Here is a 21,275-nt window from a genome sequence, read left to right as displayed (position 1 = left end):
TTAATAGATTTCAGATTCAGTCATTGAACAGATGTTTGAATGACCCAAACATCGCACTGTTTGATGGAAACTGAGATGTGAGGCTGTAGTTTCTACTTTAAGGAATTTATAGTCTAGTAATTTGTTTTGTTTGCCAGAACCTGACATGTGTTTTATAAATAAATGTTGTATTTTCATAGTAGAGTGAAAATAGAGTTATACTCATATTCTAAATAAAATCTATGGGATATTTTAATTCTCTCTTAGTTGCTCAACAGCTATTTCTGTAGTCTTATTTTCTAACAGCTTTTTAGTATTAGAGAAAATCATTTTCTCGGTTGTTTAAAATACAGTAAAATAAGAATTACTTGCTCAACTGCTTGTTTTACTTCTGTTTATCTTTTTTTCTAAATTGCTTTTCTGCATATATGCCACATATATATGTTTTTTCCTGGTTCAGCTAACAATTTTAAATCTATATGAATGTGAGAAGTTTTGGTGTTAAAATTGGGGGGTGGGGGTTTGTAGAACAGCTTAATATCTTTTTCCACACTGATTAAAATCATCCTGTGCCACTGAAGTTAACGATCCACTAGAATAGAAGTGTGTATATAGACAAAATGCATCAGTGTGCATTTTTAGTGAATGTTGGTAGTTTGCCAGCTTTATTTTCAAGTTCCTCCCAGACCTAACTGTGATGTGCTTATAAGGCAACAATAGTATATTTAGTTAATTTGCAAAACGAGAATAGTTTTTCTGGCTTTTCCATTTTGTATGTTTTGAGTTAGGATTAATTGGACATTTATTATTCTCAGTAGACATACAGTAAAACAGTTTTAACTGTGGTGCTTTCTGTTGGAGCACTGGCTGACTTTTAGATGGTGAGCCTTGTGCAATTTTATGAATACTACTGAGTTTTAGATGAAATTCTTTACACAGTATAAAAGTACACGTGAGCCTAATAGAAGCTGGAAACAAGTTTGAGATTTTCTTTGCACTAGGAAGTGTAGTTTCTATTCCAAGTAATATGCCCTTGTTAGGTTCAGAATCATTTGCAGTAGTTATAAGTGCTTGGACATTTTTTTTTTCTTGTTAAACGAATTCACGTTCCATTGTGGCAAATTTTTTTGAAAAGAACATAAATGTAAAGAGTAAATTGAAGATTACCTGTAAACTCATCACTCAGAGATAATTGCTACTGACATTTTAATGTTCATTTTTCTAGTTCTTTCCCTACATGTACAGATTTTTAAAATTAAAGGAAATTGGAATTATACTTCTATAAGTATGGTTTCGCTCCTACTTTTTCCTCTCAACGGGATATTGGTCTCCTAGTGTGGGACTTTTAGTTTGATCTTATAATAGTACTATTTTAAATAACACTGGGGTAAATATTTTTGTACATTTATCTTTGATTGCCTCTCTGTTTTTTTTTTTTTCTTCTTCCTTTAGGATAGATTCCCAGAAGTGGGATAACTGGATCAGAGGGTGGTTACCCTGTGTATAAGAGTGTGTGTCTCACTGCACCTTCAATGGCATTGAGTAGGTCAGTTTTTACAATCTTTGCCCATTTGTTAGATATCTGTTAACAGTTCTTGGGTGGTAATCACAAAATCCTCATACTATTAATAATCTGTAAAACCATCAGAGTATATGGTTAGTAATTTGTAGTCATCTTTGAAAAAGTTGGTTGGAATGAATTTCTTTGAAAATATTTTAGGTAAAAGTAATCTGTGACAAAAAAGATATTCCCTGACATTGCAATTTGAGTCTTGTTCTTTTATTGGAAAGAAGGTAGCATTTTAATCTTCTCCCTTTACTAAAATAACAAACATGAAAAAGCTTATTTTATGGTATGTAGTAAGTAGGAATAGTATGTAAAACTGAATTATTTCAGATAGATGAGAGGAATAGTCACATGATTCAACTGAAAAAAAAAAAAACAAACCCACACAACTTCTTGTTTAGAGTAATGGCTATAGAGTTAGGCAGGCTGTGTTCAGATCTTTGCTTTGCCACCTGCTAGGTATATGATTTGAGGCAGCTTACTGAGTATACTTTTTGAGTTAACCTACTAAATATATAATTCGATGTTTCTGAACTTTGGTTTTCTCAATTTTAAAAGGAGAATACATAATAATACCTACTTTATAGGATTGTTGAGAAGATTAGAAATTCTGTATAGGCCTGCTGGGCACATAGTAGGCATTTAATAAAGGCTGGCTATTGTTAGATTTGGAAGTTTTGGACCAGTTTTGGGACATGGAGCAGGATATATCATTGGTGTGTCCTTATTTACATAAATAAATGCAGAGATGCAAAGAGGCCTTGAGCAGAGGCAGCTGGAAGGGAGTGGTAGACATTCTTTGTGGTAGGAATGACATGAGCCAAGATAGAAAGTTCAGGACAGGTTGGAGGACAGGAGATTGATTCGACGGAAGCCTAGGCTTGTATAATTAGAAAATAACGGCCGGTAAGTCCATAAAGATTGATTGGGACTGGACTTGGGAAGTCGTTGAATGCTAGGTTAAGAAGTGTAGACTTTATGTGGGAGCACAAGAAGTTTTGTTATGAGGAAAATGGTCCGATCAGAGCTTTTATCTTTTGGAAGATGAATCTAGTTACAGACTACAGAATGAACTGAGGAAGAAAGAGATTGAAGATAGGGAGGTTGGTTTAAAAAACGCAGATAAGCCAAGATCTGAGGGTTTAATGGAAAACAAGAAGGAAGGTTTGGGGGGTTGTGAAGATCTCTGTAGATACACTTCAGGTGTACCCAGTTTGGAGATGAAATGCAAAAGTGTCTTGAGTCTAATTAATAAGCTACGTGGAGGAGTTCCCATCATGGCTCAGCAGAAACGAATCTGGCTAGGAAACATGAGGTTGCAGGTTCAATCCCTGGCCTCACTCAGTGAGTTAAGGATCTGACGTTGCCGTGAGCTGTGGTGTAGGTCACAGACGCGGCTCAGATCCCACGTTTATGTAGCTGTGGTGTAGGCTTGCAGCTATAGCTCCGATTAGACCCCTAGCCTGGGAACCTCCATGTGCCAAGGGTGTGGCCCTAAAAAGACAAAAAAGACAAAAATAAATAAATAAGCTATATGGAGTTAGGTGACCCCTGAGAGAAGATAGGACTTAATATATACACTTTGGTTATTGCTACCTTTTTTAAAAAATGGAAGGATAAAAGGTTCCTGTTTTTCATCAGTAAAAAGCATATGTTTATTCTATTTCTTTGACAAATATATCATCTCCTGCAGATATTTTACTTATCTAGCATTTGAGTCCTTAGTTAACAGGGGATCCTACTTTTAGACATTGTATTTTTTGGAGGTATTATCTTAAATTCCCTCACTGAAATTCTCCCACATGTGGTCTTTCCAACATTCGTGAATGCAACTGGACTTTAGAAACATCAGTTGTGTGAGCAGAAGTGATGAAAAGTGAAATATAGACTTCTTGTGAAGCAGCTTAGAATGCTGAAGGCAGTGAAATATGGAGCAATAAAAAATAGGAAATTGAGTATGTGATCTTTAGAAAAAATATCACTTTCAGTACTTCTCTTCCTTTTCTTTTAATTTCTTAATTAAAAAAAAGAGTTAGCAAATGCCGTTCTTAGTCATTCTGATACCTGGCTCTAGCTGTATGCTAATGGTACTTTCCACTTGGCTGAATAATATGTAAGCAAGTTAGCCTAAAGATTGTTATTAATATTGCTTCTTGACTGATAATAAACTCTTGTGAGCTGCGAATTACCTGCTTGCTGTCTTCCTTTTATATTACCAATTGAGGAAAGAAGCAGCCCCTAATTTTTAAAAAGTATATATAGGTTTGCAATATGCTAAAGCTGTCTATATTTTTTCAACCACTGAGTTGTTATGCTTTTCTTAATGTTTCTTTTGGTTTTCAAATATTTTCTAATGTCAGAAGTAAAGTCCTTGTTACTATTTTTGTTCACATGTCTTCCCTTTAAATGTATCCTTGAAAATATTTTTAAATTCATAAGCAAATGTAGCACATAGTATTAAAGATTGTATATGTGTTTTTTCTTTTTTAAACAAACACTGTGTATTTATTATGTGAAACTGCAAGAGCCTGTTTCTGGACAACTGAATGATATTTTGTTTACTGAAGAGACCTCAGATATTTAAAACAGGGATTTAATGTTTCAAACTGTAAGATTCCACTTGAGTGTGTGTGTGTATATATATATTTTTTTTTCTTTTTTTCCTTTTTAGGGCAGCACCCTAGGCATTTGGAGGTTCCCAGGCTAGGGGTCGAATTGTAGCTGTAGTTGCTGGCCTACACCACAGCAACACAAGATCCAAGCCACATCTGCAACCTATACCACAGCTCACAGCAACACCAGATCCTTAACCTACTAAGGGGGGCCAGGGATTGAACTTGTGTCCTCATGGATACTAGTTGGTTTCTTAACTTGCTGAGCCATAACCAGAACTCCCAGAAAATTCACAGTTTTAAGTGTCAGACCTCAGTAAAGCAAAAAAAGTTTTTTTCTTTTTCTTTCTTTTCTTTCTTTCTTTCTCTTTCTTTCCTTCCTTCCTTCCTTCCTTCCTTCCTTCCTTCCTTCCTTCCTTCCTTCCTTCCTTCTTTCTTTCTTTCTTTCTTTTTTCTTTCTTTCTTTCTTTCTTTCTTTCTTTCTCCTTCCTGTCTTTCTGTCTTGTCTTGTCTTGTCTTGTCTTGTCTTGTCTTGTCTTGTCTTGTCTTGTCTTGTCTTGTCTTTTTAGACCCATACCTGTGGCAAATGAAAGTTCCCGGGATAGGGGTCAAATCAGAGCTACAGCTGCTGGCCTGTGCCACAGCCACAGCAAGGTAGAATCCAAGCTGCATTTGTGATCCAGGCCACAACCCATGGCAACGCCTGATCCTTAACCCACTAAGCGAGGCCAGGGATGGAACCTGCATCCTAATGGATATTAGTTCTTAACTAGTTCTTAACCTGCTGATCCACAACAGGAAGTCCAAAGCTAAAAAGAATTTTCTGTTTATTTAATGTTTACATGAGGTGACATGAAATGTATAAAACATGAATAGACTTTCATATCCTTCTATCCTAAAAGATTGAAATAAAAGTAAATAGTTGAATAGATTATTGTGTACATTTTTCTTATTCTTTTTATCAAATGAATGTTTTTCCTTACCCTTTCAAACCATCAATTTTGAATGTTAAATGTAAGTTCTTAACTGAGAAATCAAAGTCCTTCCCCAAAATAATCTAGTTTGGCTAGTTATTTATTGAGTGCTTTTTGGGAACCTGGTACTATTTTAGGAACTGGGGATAGGGCAGTAAATAGATTGCTTTCATGGAGTCCTTTATACCAATGGGGTTTGGTGGTTGTGGAGAGAAGCAGTAAACAAATAAGTGAACAGATAATTTAAAAGGTCACAAATGCTATGAAGAAGCTATAACTGGAAGGAATGATAGTGATGGAAGAGTTTAGATTGAGTGCTGAGGAAAAGTCCCCTGAGATGATGATATTTAATATGAAACCTGAATGACAAAAAACCAGACATGTGATGACAATCTGCCTGAAGAGTGAACCAGACAAGAGGACTACTTGGTGTAAAAGCCCTGAAGTGGGAAGCAGCTAGTCAGGATTGAGAAGGCCGTTGTGGTAAGCCGAGACAAGACTGGCAGATAAAGTGACAAGGGACAGATCACAGAAGTCTATGGTGAAGAGTTTGGATTTTGTTCTTATAAATGCAAAGGAAAGACAGTTTGTTACGACCTACCTTTATGGATAAACGTGTAACTTTTGAATTTGAAGATGTTGTTTCTCATGATACTGGCTTAAAACAAATCTGTAGAGTAACCAGTGGTTTTTCCAGACATAGAAAATCACTAAATTATGGTACTTAAATTATGTCTTTCCCAGGGGTCTGCAGAGTTTGGGATGAATTGTTTTTAGTATTGCAAAAAAGCCTAACGAGAATTATGTATTTGCTCTCAGTAGATTTATACAGGTGAAATACTGTGGATCTTAGCTTTGACCAGTAATTATATTGACTCAAATCTTTGGGGCTAATTACCGCATTATCATTATTGTACATTGTGGTGATTTGCAGGCCGTTAATGAAATAAAACATTGTTCTTACACTTCAGGAACCTAGCATTGAGTTTAATTAGTTTTTATGTCTTTGATAATTTGAGAATTCTTATTAGCCATTACCTATCTGATTAATGAAATGTCAGTGCGGTTGATAGACAAGTCTTTAGACATGGAATCTGTGCAGAATAAAAGATTTTTCATAGTAAGGTTGAGAGCCACTGCTAAATGTCCTGATCTCTAGAGAGACTTACAAGGAAAAGGGAAGTAAAGCCCTTACATCCCATTTCATCTGCATGGCTTCTGTGAAATATTGTTCATTTTTTGCAGATGATAAAACCCAAAGTAATTACATAATTTATGAAAATTCACAAACTCTTAATTATAGATAAAGCTGACAGCAAACTTTCAGGAAAAAGGACTACTGTCATGCAAAGCGCAGAATGAGTGATTAGTAAATATTTGTTTTGCTTGCATGCAAACATGAAAGAATGAGTGAATGAATGAATGAGGTGAATGACAGACTACCTCTATCCCTCTAATCCTTTCTTCAATGCAACACACCCTTTTTCTTCTAGAAAAATCTAGAAAACTCTTCAGAAATAATTTACTTCACCTGTCCTTTTTTCTCTGCAAAACTCCCCTCTCCCCTTTGAGGCTTAAAATGCTTAAATCACACAGTAAAAATTCTAAGGAGGGAAATAAAGACAAGAAACTCAGAAAGTGTAATTTTCACTAAGATTTTAACTGCCTGAGTAGTCCATAATATTTTTCAGCTTTAAAAAAATCTGCTTTAGACCCTTGCATTTATGATCAAGAAATAATTATCTTCTTTTGTTCTGTTTATATCTCTTAAATTTTTTTAGACTGTTTAAAAATTTACTGTAGTTTTTTTAAATGAGTTGCTGGAACAACAGTAGTTAAAATGCTGATGCACCCAATGTTAGTTGTCCACCTAATCTCTATTTGGGAGGTGGGATGGAGGGAGGGATGTGTTTGTTTCAGTCTTCTGTTAGTACATCATATTGAGTGATTTGTTCAGAATGAACTGATAATTCTGAGGCATTTAATGGTTAGGGTTTTAAAAAAAACATAATGGGATTTTTTTTTTTTTGACTGATGTTAATACTCGGGCAGAATGGTAGTATGACATCTCTAAACTGCCTATTTGTACAAGTTTCAAATCCTTCAAATGAATTAATACCTTAAGAAATTTAAGCTTAGAGTTCTTTTAAATGAATAATAGGAATGGATGCCTTCGAGACGAAAGTAGATGCAGATAATTGAGAGATTGAAAGAAATTATTTTTGTGGAAGAGACTATAATACAGGATATAGCATAAGGGAATGGATAACACATGGAAAAGTTGCTATGCTGGACTGTGGAAAAGAAATCTATTTTCATCAAAAGAGAAATGAAATCGATGAGGGCTACTAGGATATAAATTCATGTTTAATGGTAGAAAGAACATTTTAGGTTAGATATTGTGGCCTGAAGAGACCTTCAGAGAGGATATGATGAATCTCACCGTTTGTGGCAGTATCTCTCCTTCATGAGGATGGGATCTGTCTCTTTGGTTTGAGTTCAAAGTATGATAAACCTAGACAGAATGAAGAGGGTTGTTTTTGTGAAGAAGGAACATATTTTTTATTTGTCTCTAGTTATCTGAGACTAGGGTTGTGTCAGGTCTATAAAAGATAACTCTGTATGCTATTTTGGCTCTTGGTATCCTCGAAGTGCTCTTTTATGTTTTGGTGGGCGTGGAGGTGGGGTGGTTTGGGCCAGATTTCTGTATGGCAGCTTTCAAGTGCTCCACTGTTGTGTCCTGCTGCTCTTTCTTCTAACCATATAATCAGTTTAGTAATGACATATATAACCCCCTGGCATGAAATTTTCATGCTTCAGAAAATTGTTTTGCATATAAAGTACAAGCATCAATTTGCCCTATAGATGTGTTTTTCTAAAAATTGATGTAGGTGAACCTTGTAAATTTAATTATTTAAGAATGTTAGGTTAATTTAAGTAAAACCTTGGGCAGATGAGTTGGAGGGTGAATCTTAGGTCTGAGACCCACCTTTATTTGTTTGTTTAGATCTTCAGCTATTAAGTTATTTTGATGTTTCTTTTACATCCAAATGGAAAGTCTGGAACTTAAGTAACTCATTGGTCACATTGTGTGTGTGTGTGTGTGTGTGTGTTTTTAAGTTCCTGTGCCTTTTAAATGTTGAATTTCACACTTGGAACAAACTCCATTCTTTTGCATTTTAAATAAATGGTAACTTTTCAATGGCATTCAAATGTCATAATCTCTACATTGAAATACAACAGCATTATAACTCAAGTACCAACCAAAATCTGCAGTTGAAACCATGGGTAGGAGTGTTTTAGGTGGCGAAGTCACTCTGTTATTCCCGTTATGCTTTAGACTTACAATAGAACAAGCTTGAGATTGTGTCACCACTGTGCCATCTGCTTGCATGTGTATGTAGGCAATAGATCTTCAACACTGGATCTGAAGAATCATCACTTTGTGATGTTCTAAGCTGGCTCTGCTTAGGTTCAAGTGTACTGGGTCGAATGTGTGTCTACAGTGAATTGCCACATTTTTTTATCTTTTGCAACCGTAACACTTCCATAACCATGTGTTTAATGTCTTCTTGATGGATATATAAAGTTTTTTAGTAGTGCAAAGAGAATGCCTATGTAATCAGTAAATTTTTTTTTTTTCAGTCTTTCTGCCTTTTCTAGGGCCGCTTCCCGCAGTATATGGAAGTTTCCAGGCTACGGGTCTAATCGGAGCTGTAGCCACTGGCCTTTGCCAGAGCCACAGCAACGAGGGATCCGAGCCACGTCTGCAACCTACACCACAGCTCATGGCAACGCCAGATCTTTAACCCACTGAGCAAGGCCAGGAATCGAACCTGCAACCTCATGGTTCCTAGTCGGATTCTTTAACCACTGAGCCACAACGGGAACTCCCAATCAGTAAAATTGTTAAATGATTTTTTAAAGCATTCAAATACTTGCAAAAGAAATGACTTTTTAATATGAAGTAGCAAACTTTCCTTCTCTACCTTGTGGTTAATTTTCACAATATAAGAAGTTATTTTTTTAGTCATGTAAGCTGGAGTGTTGTGTAGAAAATCAATCATGTAGTTGCAATTATCTACACCATTTTTAAAAAATGCTCTGTTGGTAAGACAGAAAAAGCTGATTAAAATGTTTACATAGTATAGTATGATTTAAGTTCTTATTTTTACAAGTTTCTGTTCATAGGTAGAATATAGGCTAAAAGGAAACATCAAAAGGACGAAAGTTGTTATCTTGAAGTTGAGATTACAGGTGACTTTTAAGTTTAAACCTTTTATTTCTTGAATTTTACACACAGTTTATATATTTTATAATTTGAAAATGAAGGTTCTAAAATGAGTGGAGAAGTTCCCTGGTGGCCTAGCAGTTGAGGATCTGGTGTTATCACTGCTGTGGCTTGCATCACTGGTGTGGCACAGGTTTGATTCCTGGCCCAGGAACATCTGCATGAACATGAAATAAAATGAGTTCGTTATATAGAATAGTAAATTAAATTTAATAAAGCTTTTCAAGATGAAGATTCTGGAGTTCCCGTCGTGGCTCAGCAGTTAATGAACCTGACGAGCATCCATGAGGATGCGGGTGGGTTCGATCCCTGGCCTTGCTCAGTGGGTTAAGGATCCAGCATTGCCGTGAGCTGTGGTGTAGGTTGCAGACGCAGCTCGGATCCCATGTTGCTGTGGCTGTGGTGCAGGCCAGCAACCACAGCTCTGATTAAACCCCTAGCCTGGGAACCTTCATATGCTGCAGATGTGGCCCTAAAAAGACCAAAAAAAAAAAAAAAGATGAAGTTTCTTTGGAGATAAAATGAATTAAACAACTGCATTCCTGAGATGGAATTATGTATAATGATTAAGTCTGTACTTGAAAACAAAACCAGGTAAAATTAAGTTGCCATTTTCTTGGTATAGTGAGTGAGAGAAATGGGTAGTAGTGTACTGTTGATATGATGACTTGGAAAACTTGATTCTTTTAACTCAAGTTTGCCTCAGTTATACTCATTTGCATACTGTCTTAACTGTTCAATTATAAGATGCAAACTTATTTATATAAATGGTATGCCAGATCTCACTTTGAATATTTGTCATTTGATACTGTAATTGTGGTCAGCAGGCAAAACATCTATGAAAGCTTGTATATAGTATCTACTAGCTCTTACTTCACCCCCTTTTTTCCTCAGGTTTGTTTTTTGGGTTTTTTTTTGGTTTGTTTGTTTGTTTGTTTGTTTTTATCTCTAAAATGGAGAAAGAACAGGTTAGGATTGAATAAGTATGCCTGGCATACAAAAAGCACTTAAATATTATTGCCACTGTTATTGTTACTACCACTGAAAGTTGGCTGTGATGTCCATCAGAAATTGAAGATCACTGGGGACCAGAGCAATATCTTAATCCTTTGTATCCACTATTTTGATTAACCCAGTTTATTCTCCTTTAGTTAAGTGGGACTATTACCTGTACTCTTGGGTTAGATTCATTATTTATGTACACAATAAATTTTGGCCTTTGTGGTTTAATATTTTAAACCAACGGTATTTAACATTGGAGATTTGTAATTTGGAGTAGGGAAAATTTTGAGTCCTGCATATTTCAAGGCTGACATGCCAAACACGTTTATTAACTAGAGAACTGAGTGTAGCTGACAGCATCCCAGTTATCATTACCCAACAGTGACTTTTGTTCCCTACCTGCTTAATTTTCATCATAGGGTTAAAAACTTGTGTTTCTTTGTGAATAATGGTACCCTGAGAGGGCCAGTGGTTAGTGTTAGATTTTGTGGATTTATTTGGGATGAGGGGTTTTTTTGTGACAAAATTGATGAATTTTGCTTATTTCTTTTATATTCTTCATAATGCCTTGTACTTAGTAGAGATAATGGGTAATAGGATGTGGTGTGTTTGATAGCTTGTGAAGAAATTTGAATCTTCAGGTTCCTTAAAGGAAAGGGAGGAGTTTAGCAGGGATTCCTAGATTTCTGGGCTTTTTTTTTTTTTTTTTAAACTTAAGTACATAATTTAAAAAATTTCTTAAACCAAATTAAAATACATATGTCTGGATTTCATATTCCCATGGAGTGGTATGATATAAATGTGTCTCATTTAATAAAAGCCACTAGCCTCATCTCTAGAAATACTGATTTTGTTACACTTGCAATAGGGCCAAAGAATCTGTAGTTTACTCCTCTAGGTGATCCCATATGATTCGGATACAGTACTTTTTCATGTCTTTCTCTCTGTATTTTCATTTTAGTATTCTGTTTTTAAAAACCTGTATTGTATTTTTAAAGCCTTAGGACTATAGGAATAAGCGTTAATAACAAAAATTAATGTTATGTCTTAATTTTTCATTTTATGTTCTTTCTTAAGTAATTCAATGTATATATATTACTTATTCAAACCCAAGCAATACCAAATTCACCGTAGAAGTGAGAGTTCAGTGAAGCAGTGTTTCTCAGCCTTTTTATCATTATCACTTGCTCCTCTTTCTCCATGCTTTTAATATATTTTTTTCTAATTGTTCCCTTCATGAAATCTTAATACTACAGGTATACTGTATATTTGTTTATTGTATGTTAATCTGTACTTTATACACTAAACGAGTTTTTTACTCCTTTGGGAGCAATATTGCCTCTGTCAGGAATGAGTTCAATAAACTAAAAGAAAAATCACCCTTAACCTCCTAGCCTGTTAACATTTTGAAATACATCTTGCCTGGTGGTTTTTAGTGCGTATCTGTTTACCTTTAGAAAATGAAATCAGATGCATAATAATTCATGCTCCCATTTTAAAAATACACTGAATTTTTTGGGAAAATGGATATATTTTAATATTCTAGCAGATAAATAATAGCAATACATAATATTGCATTATATGAATTTGCCATCATTTAAAAAATTATTTCTTATAGTTTTCAATTTTTTATTATAGAGCTCTGCTATGAATATCATTGTAGTTGAATTTTTCCATGCATTCTTAATTATTTCCTTAGGATAAATTCCAAAGAGTATAATTATTTTATTCTTTAGCTCTAAATATTTTTGATATGTATAACTTAGCAAAAGTCCTTTTCCCAAGGACAACCATTATTAATGAGACTATCCAGCTTTTTCCTAAGTATATTCTTTTTTTTTTTTTGTCTTTTTTTGCCATTTCTTGGGCCGCTCCCGTGGCATATGGAGGTTCCCAGGCTAGGGGTCAAATCGGAGCTGTAGCCACCAGCCTATGGCCAGAGCCACAGCAATATGGGATCCGAGCCGCGTCTGCAACCTACACCACAGCTCACGGAACGCCGGAATGTTAACCCACTAAGCAAGGCAAGGGATCGAACCCGCAACCTCATGGTTCCTACCTAGTTGGATTTATTAACCACTGTGCCACAACGGGAACTCCCTTTTTTTTTTTTTAACTATATTCTAGCATAAGTAGTTTTATAAAACTGTATTTATCTTTTATTCTTTTATTTATTTATTTATTTTGGCTGCATCTGCAGCATATGGAAGTTCCCGGGCCAGGGATCAAATTTGAGCTGCAGCTGCAACCTTTGCCATAGGTGCTGCACCACAGTACGAACTCTTATCTGTCTTTTTAAAAAGAATAATAGATTGAAATTTAGCTATAGCAAATTGCTCTTTTGCCCAAGGCATTTGGTCGTCTTTTCATATCTATGTATATAATTTATTTCTTTTTAGTAATATTCTGCTGTATTGATGTATAGTCCTTTATGCATTCTTCTCATTTTCTTTTTGGCCGTGCCCGTGGCATGTGGAAGTTCTCAGGCCAGAGTTAAAACTTGTGCCACAGCAGTGACCTGAGCTACTGCAGTGACAATGCTGGATCCTTAACCCCCTGCACCACACAAGAACTCCTATCCATTCTTCTGTTGAAGGACCTTTTGTTTCCTTTCTTTTTTAAAAAATGTTTTTGGCATTGTTTGCTTATATTTTTCTGTATCAAATTTCTATTCATTAGATGCAAACCATTACATTAGAATGGATAAGCAGTGAGGTCATACTGTATAGCACAGGGAACTAATCCTGTCTCTTGGGATAGGCCATGATGGAAAAGAATATTAAAAAGGAAGGTACATGTATGTGTGACGGGGTCACTTTGCTATACAGCAGGAATTGGCACAACATTGTAAATCAACTTATTTTAATTAAAAAATTTAAACAGCATAAGACAATAAAAAAATTCCACTTGTGAAATTGCTGGGTCATTTAAGAATTGGAAGTGTCTTATGTGCTTGAGTCTCTTTTTAGGCTTTCTCTTTCTTTCATTCCTTTATTTACTTACTCTTATGTTGGTACTAGTTTTTAATTACTGTAACTTTGTAGTGTTGTACTTTTATATCTGGAAATATAAAATGTTCCATTAAGTAGACATGTGCTTTTGTATATTTCTCAGATTACAAGTTACAGTTTAAGTTTGGCTGGGTGTTGTTTCTTTAAATTTAAATCTAACTTCTCACACCATTTCTAAAGTCTTTAAATGTTGCTTCTGACCCTGCTTTCAATGATTCTATCTATGACCTAACTTTTTTTTTTTTTTTTTCTTTAAAGACACTCCTGAGCGAGACTTTCAAGTGCTCTTAGTGTTCTGGAAGACTTAGTTTACCTTTGTAATGAAAAAAGTCTCTCCTGAGAGTACTATGCTCACCACTAGGATAAAAACGAATCATAATAAACATTTAGTACCTAGGCAGATCAGACAAGACTGTTTTCTCAGAGTAATCTTTCTTGGAGTTGTTTTCAGCACAGCTAGCTTAGGGTCATTACAGAGACTCACCTTCCTTTGGGTCATGGTTCTTCTTCTAGCCAAGTGGAAAATTATTTTCCCTCGTGGCAGTGATCTTTCTTGTGAGATATGTTTAAAAAATTGACATCTGAAATGTGTTTTTTGTTTGTTGAGCTTTGAGATTTTATTCTTTGGTGCAAAATCTACCTTAAACACTTTGCTAATGTACACGAAACTGAGTCCTTTGCAGAATCACGGTAGCAAACAAATGACAACCTGTGCTCGAGCATTAACTTACGGTGACTTTAGACCTTTGGCCAAGCCCGTGTGATTGCTTAGATACACTGCCTTACCACCCCATTGCCTGCTTCTTGGTTTTCTGAAGCCTGAAGCCATATCAGAAACTTCATATTCATTTAAATGTATAGTCCTCTCAAGAGGATAGTTTAACTAAATGTTAAATGAAATGTTTTTAGTTTAACTAGATGTTATATAAGATCATTATAAATGATTATAAAAATTAGAACGTGTAGTAGACCTTTGTGTTTGTAAAACTTTGAAATATTTCCATTTTATTATTTTTTCTTACCAAAAGTATTTTCCCCTCATACTTAAATAAGGTGGTAAATTAGTACCTGTGAGGCTTTAAGTAGTAATAGGCATCTGGTGGAAAAGATTCTTCAATAGATTTGTTAGAATATACATCTCCACTGCACATAAAAGTTGAGATTTTATATCTTGCGCTCTTGACAAAAAGTAAACTCCTTTAAGTAGGGCCTCAAATAATTTCTACTAGCTTTTGGTGTAATTATTTTCCTGTTCAAAGTATAATTTTTGGACATCCTTTTAGTTATACTGTTTTTCTAAAAATTCACTATTTTAAATTAAGTAATATAAAAAGAAATAAAAGTAACAAAAATACACATCAAGTAAAAAATCCAGATAAGGCAAAAATAATAGTTGTCTAGTTGCTATGTATCTTACAGAAATTTCCTGTGTAAACATATATGCATTCATATGTAAAAATATTTCGTTTTTTTAATACCTATTTTTTTAAAAAAACTTAAAGTTTTTAGATGTAGATTTGAGCATGAAGACTAGAGATGCACTTTACTAGTGTACTCTGGTACTAAATGAGAATTCCATCCTTCAAAGACAGGTTTCCCTGTCTCTGCCTTTGTCCCTCCCCTCATCTATATTCTTTTCTTTTAATCCCTGCTCCTCCATGAAAGTAGAGTACTATGGAGTGGTATGTCTCAGCCCTGGATTGGCTGTATGTTAGAATTAACTGAGGAGCTTTGAGAAGTATCCATATCCTGGCTGCACCATCCAGAGATTCTTATTTAATAGATCATGATGAAGCAAGACATGTGGGAGGGAGGAGAATATGCCTTATCTTAGCCTGCATATAGAATCTTACCTGAACTTCTGAGTTCAAGTTCAGGTATTGTTTGGGGAAGGCAATGAATGAATCCAAGGAGGCATCCTGAGTTTTCCCTCTTCAACAAGAAAGGTAGGTGTAGGTCTTTTGTCATCCCTCAGGTTCTCTAAGGACTACACTACTTCATTGCTTCCAGTCTTGGTTCATCTACAAAGTTTGTAATACTTTAAGAAAAATCAGCATCATTGGATTTTTCTTCCCGCGCAGCTGGCTAAGGATCTGGTGTTGTCACTGCAGTGTCTCAGGTTACTGCTATGGTGCAGATTTGATCCCTGGCCCAGGAACTTCCCCATGCCGTGGGTGTGGCCAAAAAAAGAAAGAATCAACATCATTAATGCTGCCCAGATTAGATTAAAAAAAAAGTGTGATAAAGCATATGATGTTGTGATTAACAGCACAGATGCTAGAGGCCAACGGCCTGGGTTATAATCCTGGTCAGTAGTTTATGTCTGTTGAGCTTGGACAGGTTTGTTTTAGCCTCACTGCCTTATCTCTAAAATCAAGATAATGGTCTCCACGTCATAAGAATGTTGTAAGGATTAAAAATATTAATATACGTAAAGCTCTCAAGAAGGTGTTTTGTACATGGTCAATATTCAAAAACCAGTAGTTACAATTTATTCCTTTTCTTGATCCTCTTTTCTTTTCTTTTCTTTCCTTTCCTTTCCTTTCCTTTCCTTTCCTTTCCTTTCCTTTCCTTTTCTTTCCTTTTCTGCGCCACGACGGGAACTCCTCTTGATCCTCTTTTCTAACATTTCCTACCCTTTCCTTGCCCATTCCTCGTGAAGATGTTAATGCTTTTTCTGATAAACTAGATCAAGGGTCAGGGAACTTTTTGCTGTACAAAGACAAATAACACATATTTTAGGGTTTTAGGGTCATATTATCTCTGTTGCAGTACTCTCAGTTCTACTGTTTTAGAGCAAAAGCAGCCATAGACCATATGTAAAAAAATGTTCATGGCTTTGTTCCATTTATTTATACAGAACACTGAAATTTGAAATCCATATAATTTTCATGTGTCACAAAGTACTATTTTTCTTTTTTTTTTTTGTCTTTTGTCTTTTTAGGGCCGCACCCACGGCATATGGAGGTTTCCAGGGTAGGGGTCGAATTGGAGCTGTAGCCGCCAGCCTACGCCAGAGCCACAGCAACGCAGGATCCAAGCCGCGTCTGCAACCTACACCACAGCTTATGGCAACACCAAATCCTTAACCCACTGAGCAAGGCCAGAGATTGAACCTGCAACCTCATGGTTCCTAGTCAGGTTTGTTAACCACTGTGCCACAATTGGATCTCCCTCCACTGTTTTTCTTTTGATTAAAAAAAAAATTATTTAAAGAGGCGTTCCTGTCGCTGCTCAGGGGTAACATACCTGACTAGTATCCATGAGGACACGGGTTTTATCCCTGACCTCATTCAGCAGGTTAAGGATCTAGCATTGCCGTGAGCTATGGTGTAGTTTGCAGATGTGGCACAGATCTGGTATTGCTCTGGCTGTAGTGTAGGCTGGTAGCTACAGCTCCGGTTCAGCTCCTAGCCTGGGAACTTTCATATGCCACAGGTACGACCCTAAAAAGCAAAACAAAAGAATGCAAAAGCCATTCTTAGTTATAGACTATGCAAAAACAGGCAGTGGATCTGCTACCTGAACTAAAGTAAAGGAACTTGAATATTCTGACAGCTGTTTTAGACCTTTTCTTTCTTAAGCATGCCTTCATTCTTTAATTTCCTTATACTTCGGAGGAATCTAGAAAATAAGTTTTATTGCCATTAAGTTTATTTTATTTTATTTTTCCTTTTTTGGCCTCATCTGTGGCATGTAGAAGTTCCCAGGCCAGGGGTAGAACCCACACCGCAGCAGCCACACATGCTGCTGCAGTGACAATGCTGAATCCTCCTTAACCCACTGAGCCGCAAGAGAACTCCACCATTAGGTTTAGAATTTAGGAAATTTACTCACAGCTTTGATCTTAAACTATTAGCACATGTGAAACTGAAATCTTTGTGGAGCCTCTCTTCCTCAAACAGTGACATATATAACTACTTGGAGTTCCTTGGTTGCAAGCATCAGAAACAGATTGTCTTGTTCTCAGCACCAGGATATAGAAGATGTTTGTATTAGGGTTCTGAGTGTGTGAGTGTGTGGGGGGGGGTGGTAAAAATAAGGAGAATTGGCTTATATGATTGTAGGGGCTGGCAAGTCCAAAATCTATAGGGCAGGACAGTTGGAAACTCTGGCAGAAATTCTTGTGACAGAATTTCTTCTTTAGTGAAACCTCATTTTTGCCTTGAGGGTTTTTGGTTGATTAGATGAGACTTCATAATTAATGACCTCCTTTACTTGATGTTAACAGCATTTATATAATATCTTCACAGCAACACCTAGATTAGTGTTTGTTTGAATAACTGGGTACTATAGCCTAACCAGGTAGACACATACAACTACCATCACATAGTTCAACAAATACTTTTCCAGTAAAAGAATGAACATGGCTGAAATAGCTCATTTAATCAGAAGCAAGATATTTATTTGAAGGGTGTTGCCTAAGAGAATTTAAGTAAGGAAAAGTATGCTAGCTTCAGGAAACCCCAAGAAGAACCAGGGCAGTTTGCAGGGGTCTGCACCTAGTAGCAGCAACAAACAGTGTCTTTAGTAACATACCACAGTCAGAATGAATTCCTAACCATTCTCCATCTTCTGATTCAGCTTCCTAGGAAGTTCAGCCTATTTGGCCTGGCTTATGTTTGGGTAAGATGTCCCCCTTGCCCAGTGGAGGATGGGACATCTTGACTGATGTTCCCACCAAAACCGCCGTGTGGGGAAATTTCCCAACAGAGAGTTAGGATACTGCTACCAAAAGAAGGAGGAAGGAATACTAGACATGCAAAAATAACCTTAAATGTGAGACGGGACAGCGCTATCCACTGAGTGGGACTTGAGGGAAGAAGATGACAGTGACTGGACTTGGTATGTTTATCAGTAAGGGGACAGAATGAGAGGAAGTGGAGCAAAGGTTGGTCAAAGGGTTGATGTACCATCTTCAGGGCCCCTGTGAGATTTCACATCAGAAATCTGTAACAGTGACATCAGTTACATAATGGTATTTTCCCCATCAGTGAAGGGAGTTTTTAAGATTCATTCATGGTTGATATTATTGGCTGATTTTTGGGGAAACAGGAATACATAGAATAGAGGGAGCTGGGCAAAGAATAATTCAGACAAAGATGGTGATAATGATAAAAAAGGAAACACTTCTAGAGCCTGTACTCTGCTAGGCACACTTATAAATAAGTTTGCTTTAAAGATACTAACTCATTTCCTTAGAATAACCCTGTGAAGGAGGAGTTATTTTCCCCATGATGAAACTAAGAGGTTAAGACAGAGCAAGTTAAATGTCAGAGCTGGACTTCAAATCCAGAAGTTATGTTCAAAGTTTATGCTTTACTATGAAGCTACACTGAAGATTACTGTTGGAGTCCAGGTTTAGGAGGGCAGGAAAGGCGATGATGGTCGGGAGATGATGGAGGGATCAAAGAGTCTGAAGTTCATGAGGTGGGAAATCTGTGCCGTGGGGATTTCCTCGCATCACACACACACACACACACACACACACACACGTTTATACCAGGCAAAGTATTGAAAAAAATGATGTTAATTTAGATGGTTACCAAAATTGTTAATGATCAGTAGCTTTTTTCATGAGTCGTATTTGGACTGCCCAATTCCTTTTGCTCCATTTTTGTGTACTACTAATAATATTCCCATAAAAGTAAACCTATCTGTTTCCAGAGTTCCCATGGCTCAGTGGTTAACGAATCCAACTAGGGACCATAAGATTACGGTTTCCATCCCGGCCTCACTCAGTGGGTTATGGATCTGGCGTTGCTGTGCGCTGTGGTGTAGGTCAGATCCTGCATTGCTGTGGCTTTGGCGTAGGCTGGCAGCAATAGCTCCAATTAGACCCCTAGCCTGGGAACGTCCATGTGCTGAGGGTGCGGCCCTAGAAATATCAAAAAAAAAAAACCCAAAAAACCTGTTTCCTTTTGTATGCTACATCACCCTATTTTTGACAGAGCCCTAGAAAATGACCAGATTTTTTTCTCCTTTTTATCTTTTCTCTCATAAGATGACATTAATTTGGCCTACTTTTTTTTCCCGCATGTTTGTATCCACTAGTATACTGCCTCCTTTTAGTAGGGGAGTTCTGCCAATTAGAGGTAGCGTGTGTTTTGCTAATTTGGAAAGACAGCATGTGTCTCTCTAAGTTCTCCATTAGATTTCCTTTTCTTTTTTCTTTCTTTTTTTTTTTTAAAAAAAAAAACCTTGGTGCCTAATTTGTAAATAAATGTCAGCAAATGCAGACTAAGGAAATAAAAAGTGAATGAATCCCTCAGACTGGAGCACCTTCTCAACACAGAACCAATTTGCTAGTGTTGGCTTTTTACAACAGTTTTTGTTACCTAAAGTATATAAAATTGATAAGTTAAACTAACACTTTGAGAAATGGGATTATAGTATTTTTACTTGTTAAAATTGGGTAGCTGGTTTTATCTTCCTTTATTTCTCACTGTCTCATGTACTTAGTATATAATCATAATACACAGAATTCCTATTGTGGCTCAGTGGGTTAAGGACCCGTTGTTGTCTCTGTGGGGATGCAGGTTCAATCCCTGGCCACACTCAGTGGGTTAAGGATCTGGCATTGCTGTGGCTGTGGCGTAGGCCTCAACTGCAGCTCTGATTTGACCCCGAGCCTGGAAACTTACATATGCCACAGGTGCGGCTATAAAAAGAAAAAAAAATGGTATTTGTGGTATTAAGGACCACTGTAACAGTTTTTTCCAGTATTAATCTACATAGCAAGTTAAGTTTGATGTTTGCTGGCCTCAGTGTGCCTTACAGATTGATTGGGGCTAATATTTCAGTTATTCACTTCTAGCCAGTGAAAGGTGTTGTTAGAAACAGGGCTCTAGATCTAATGTATGTTAAGATTGTAGCTTCTAGAAAATTTAATCATAGGTGTTTAATTATAGTGTCTCCCTTTGAACCCTGCTCCTCAAGGCTTTAGTAATACTTAAGGTGTCTCTGTATTCAGGTAGTTTTTGATTTGTCTGTAAATACTTTCTCCCAGTTAACAAGCTTAATCCAGATCTTGACCTTCAAAGTAAGCTCTTTTATGCTTATAGAGAGAATTTTAATACTTATTTCTTATTGATTGCTATCTTTTAACTAATGTGAAGTTAGTTAAATTGTTACTATAACAACAAAATATGGTAGTAATTCATTTTTGGAGATCCTTGATAATCGTGAGTCCAAAAGTATTAGACTCAAACACAGTGTTAGGTGTTGGTGATTTCATCATTTGAATGTTGTAGGTAACATTATCAGTCTCTTGTCTATATACGGTATTGAGAATTCTACTCTTCAGTGAAAATAGCTGTCGTACTTGGTGTCGAGAATTAATTCTACATAGAAATTCCTCTATAATCATTGTATTTTCGGGTATAACAAAGTCACTGTTCAACTCAGAAAAAATATATATTTTCTTTTTTTTTTTGTCTTTCTGTCTTGTCTAGGGCCGCACCCTGTGGCATATGGGGGTTCCCAGGCTAGGGGTCCAACTGGAGCTGTAGCCGCCAGGCTACGCCACAGCCACAGCTCTGCGGGATCCGAGACGCATCTGTGACCTATACCCCAGCTCACGGCAATGCCGGATCCTTAGCCCACTAGCAAGGCCAGGTATTGAACCTGCATCCTCATGGATGCTAGTCAGGTTCATAACCTGCTGAGCCACAATGGGAACTCCCTCAACTGTGATATAATTTCTCTTGTGTTTTGTGTGTGTTTTGCTTAGACATTTTATCATATATCGTAGGAGTATTTCCTTTTTGAATATTTAAAGATCGTTCCCGTACTCTTACATTTTATTTTTGTAATTTTAATTACAAAATTAATAAATAG

General features: G+C 36.5%; 1 protein-coding gene across 1 annotated transcript in view; it reads left to right on the top strand.

Moving 5' to 3' along the window:
* Positions 1-1,431: 1,431 nt before the first annotated feature.
* Positions 1,432-21,275, top strand: part of RAP1A (RAP1A, member of RAS oncogene family) — a 71,520-nt gene continuing 51,676 nt past the window's right edge. Inside the window, exon 1 of the mRNA XM_047785013.1 lies at positions 1,432-1,525. Coding sequence (XP_047640969.1) covers positions 1,512-1,525 — 14 coding nt within the window. The 5' untranslated portion in view covers positions 1,432-1,511. The remainder of the gene's footprint in view (positions 1,526-21,275) is intronic.

This window comes from Phacochoerus africanus, chromosome 6, assembly GCF_016906955.1.
Source record: "Phacochoerus africanus isolate WHEZ1 chromosome 6, ROS_Pafr_v1, whole genome shotgun sequence".
Lineage (NCBI taxonomy): Eukaryota > Metazoa > Chordata > Mammalia > Artiodactyla > Suidae > Phacochoerus > Phacochoerus africanus.
Note: the sequence above shows the minus strand (reverse complement) of the source record. Positions and strands in the feature narration are given on the sequence as shown.